The sequence below is a fragment of the Morus notabilis genome, unplaced genomic scaffold, assembly GCF_000414095.1.
Source record: "Morus notabilis unplaced genomic scaffold, ASM41409v2 Scaffold135, whole genome shotgun sequence".
NCBI classification, from domain to species: domain Eukaryota; kingdom Viridiplantae; phylum Streptophyta; class Magnoliopsida; order Rosales; family Moraceae; genus Morus; species Morus notabilis.
This window is the reverse complement of record NW_010367319.1, coordinates 206,961-210,984: the sequence shown is the minus strand read 5'-3', so window position 1 is coordinate 210,984 and position 4,024 is coordinate 206,961. Positions and strand designations below refer to the sequence as shown.

Genomic DNA, 4,024 nt, shown 5'->3' with positions numbered 1-4,024 from the left:
TTGACCTTGGATGTATGTTTTTAAGTTAAATTTATGGAAATGACGTGAAGGATATATAATATATCATGTGATTAAAACCTAGCTCGCATCGAACTTCTTCTTTCTTCTTTTTTTTTTTTTTCTCTTTTGGTATTTAATTTCCAATATACCAGTGATGACAGTTTCTATAAAATTTGCATTAAAAAAAAAAAGATCTGTCCTATTTGTCACGACTTTCATTTTCTCACGACCCTCACGATCCAGGTATAAACTACTGGTATTGTACAGGTAATCCGTAGTCCAAATCATCCAAAGCTTCTCTTAATTTTTTTTAGTAAATAAAACTTAACATGTGGGCCTCATTTTCTTTTTCTCCCTCATTTTTTGTTGCAAGTATTCTTACCTATAACCTTTCACTATCTCCACTTTTAGCTACTTGAATCTTCATGGTTTTTTCTTCTTCCTCCGTTAATGGAATTAGGAAGAATAAAAAATCAATAATATGTATTATGTACAGAAACTAAAAGCAGCATGACTAGAAGCCATCGCAGAGTTTTAAGCCCATTGCTTGAGCTTCTCTATTTCATGGGTATCGTATAAGCAAATTCGTTGTTCACTTGTTCTCTAAAAAAATAAAAATAAAAAATCGGTCTACTGGTTGACGAGAAGAAACTCAAGAAAGCTTTGCAAACTATTACGTCTTTATACTTTCAGTAAAATAAAAATCTCAAAGAAAAATGCTATATATATATATATATGCATATGCATATGTATAATCTCTTTACACTCCATTACAAATGTCCATGCGTACGTGAATCACATTTAGAACTTAACTAGCACGTAGCTAGCGATCGAGGAAGCTTCCTGATCTGATCAGGCCAATTTGTACTCTTGACTGTTGACGTAGTTTTATATGCATACAACGTGCATGGCCAATCGGTAACCATTACTTGAAGTTATTACTCATTGGCTTTGAGTCTTATCTATTAATTATATATATATATATATATATTTTTTGTTGCTACTGCTATCTCTTCGAAGAAGTAACTATTATTTGTTAAAAAGGCTAAAACAGACGTACGATCGGTCCAACCATATATACGTAAGTTACTGTGATTGTCACGTTATGTATAATTAGTATTACTGCCTTTTAGTACATATATTTTTGGACTCGTGTTCAATTTTTAATGTCTCAATCGGTGATTAATCAATCACATTATGACGTTATTTAATAATTTAAATATTAAAGCATGAAAAAAGTTAGTTAAAAGTTAGTTTAAGTTTTCTTTTAATTGACATGGTACAATTCTACTAGTTAGACACGAATTGAGATCTCAAAATTAGACATGTGAGTTAAATCCTATATTTTTTTGATTTTGTCTCTTAACATGACACGTCGCTAACCTCTTCAATACAACTCATATCTTATATCCAATTTTAATATCCTAAACAAGTAAACATTAAAACATATAAAAGTGAGTTAAAAAACAATAAAGTATTATCACATGATTAATAGTTAGCTACTATTTAATACACTAAAAATTAAATAAGTAATAAGGACCCGTTTAGTTCGCTGATTCGAGTTTTTAATTTGAGTTGAGATGTGATTTTATGTGAGAGCTTTTTACTATAGCAAAAAAGTTAGATGTGATTGTTTCTGAGAGCTTTTTACTATAGCAAAACTCGAATTTTAAACTCGAATCAGTAAAATAAACGGGGCCTAAGTGTCCTTATTCATCTACGCCGATGTGTACAAAAGGAAAAAAAATGTACACAAACTTGCATTCAATATTAATCGTATTCTAGACACAGTTATATCAAATTTTCTCTTAAACTCATTGATTTCCATTAATAAGTATAAATTTTTAATATTAATTAACATAACAATTTTTTAAACAAAAGACAAAAAAAAGAGACAAACTCAAATAGTGTACTACAAGAGTATTACTACAAGACACGGTGATGCTAAGCACCATCTATAAATAAAAAGTGCGTCTCACAGTGTGAGATTCACTAATACAAAGCACGGATGATGCTAAGCACCATCCACTAATAGAAAGTGAGTCTCACAGTGTGAGATTCATAGGTTAATAGTGGTGCTTAGTACGGGATAGTAAGTATTTTTCGTACCACAAGAATTAAATTGTTATCCAAGCTAAGCAGTACTCATAGTATATACATCTACGTAGCTTCCATCTCTCACCTCACCCTAGGAAAAAAAATAAAATAAAATAAAATGCAGCACATTTCCTTCTCCTTCTCCTTCATCATTTTGGTTCTCACAATTTCCCATCAAACTGCAAGTTCCGTTTTGATCAACCCAACATCACCGTCCGACATAATCAACCAAACATGCAAGAAATGCGCAGACAAATCCTCAGTCTTCAGCTACAGCTTCTGCTCAGCCTCTCTTAAAGCCGTCCCAGTCAGTCGCGCCATCACCAACCTCCAAGGCCTGGCTCTGGTGGCCATGGAGCTCGCAATCGAGAACGCGACGAGCACCATTTCCGCCATCAAACAGCTTCTCGGTAACGAGACTCCGGCGCCTTTCGACCCCCTCTCCTCACGCTGCTTGGAGGATTGCCTGGAGTTGTACTCGGACGGCGTAGAGACGCTCGTGGGCGCCATGGTTGCCTTCCTCGGGGAGCGCTATGACACGGCGCGCGTGTGGCTCAGCGCGGTCATGGACGCAGCGGAGACTTGCGAGGAAGGGTTTAAGGAGATGGGGAGGGAAGCTGTGAATCCGTTGGAGACTGAGAACTATCGCCTTTTTCAGTTGTGTGATATTGCGCTTTGCATTGGCCATTTGCTTACTTCTCATGAAGGATTGTAAGTTTTTATGTCTTATTACAATTACTGTATTATCGAGTGCTTTTGAAGCTTAATAATTAGTCGTGTTTGTTTATTGATTATATTAATAAATGTGTTCATAAAATAAGAGCCAGGATTGAAAGTAGTATATACTATGGTGATTTGGAAGATCTCTTTCGCGTTTCTTTCTTTCTTTGTTTTTTTTTTTTTGTTTTTTTTTTTTTACGTTTTTTGAAGAGAAAATATTTCGTGCAATGGTGTGAAAAACACGTGTGATCTGCTACAGAAGATCAAAGTAAAATAGGGAAATTATAAAAAGAATCTCCCAATATTAGTTGTAGCCAGAAAAAGCACTGCATGCTTTTGTACCAAAATTTTGTCTTCCAAAAAATGGCAAACGAAACAAAAAAGAAGAATAAAATTTAAAAGAAAAAGAAATGAGAAATAAACGTACACCCTTGAGAGTATATGATTAGAGTTGACCCTCAAGGAATTCACGTCGTGCGTGGGGGTAAAATAGTATTTTTATTGGTGTAATTGTAATTTTCATAATCATGTGGGGTTAAAATTATCTCTTTTTTAATGCATACACACACACGTACATATAGGTGTTTGCGCGCACTTTCGCACAAAAATAGGTCATATCATGAATAGCCCTTAAATGAACCAAAGGCTATTCAATTATTGTTCTACCAAAAAAAAAAATTTTGAACTCATTATTTTGCCCATAAAGTTTAAGTAGGGTTAACAAAAAAGATTTTAATAGCGATTGCAGATATAGTCTAACAATAGCTTTATACGTAACTTCACTATAAAGTGGAGAGTTTGAATCCCCACCCCTAAATTTAAAAAATAAGGCATCGTTTATTTTACTGATTTAAATTTTCAGTTTTAGATTTATATAGTTAAAAATTCTCAGAAAATATCACATCTAACTTTTTCTACTACCGTTAAAAGTTATTAAAAAATGTCATATCTTAATTCGAATTGAAAATTTAAATCTGCGAAGTGAACGAAACCTAAAAAACAAAATCGAATAAATGACCACAGTCACGGGCAATACATGATATGCTCACTTGGTAACGGTCCATAAGAGAGCAGACAGAGGCAAATTTACTTTAGCAGTGGAAGAAGGAATACTCCATATATGGTACAGCTAGGAAGCTTCATTCTACTTTTTCTCTGGTTTGAAATCCAAATTTCCTTTCCATATGATCCCTCACATCAAGCAAAT

General features: G+C 33.9%; 1 protein-coding gene across 1 annotated transcript; it reads left to right on the top strand.

The window, feature by feature from the left end:
* Nucleotides 1-2,199: 2,199 nt before the first annotated feature.
* LOC21406113 (putative invertase inhibitor) lies at nt 2,200-2,812 on the top strand. The gene has a single exon (XM_010112212.2). It carries the CDS (start codon nt 2,216-2,218, stop codon nt 2,810-2,812), a length of 597 nt encoding a protein of 198 aa, XP_010110514.1. The 5' UTR covers nt 2,200-2,215.
* The last annotated feature ends 1,212 nt before the right edge of the window (nt 2,813-4,024 follow it).

Excerpts from the sequence above, each read along its gene's own strand:
- LOC21406113 (XM_010112212.2), top strand. The coding sequence starts at position 2,216 with ATGCAGCACATTTCCTTCTCCTTCTCCTTCATCATTTTGGTTCTCACA.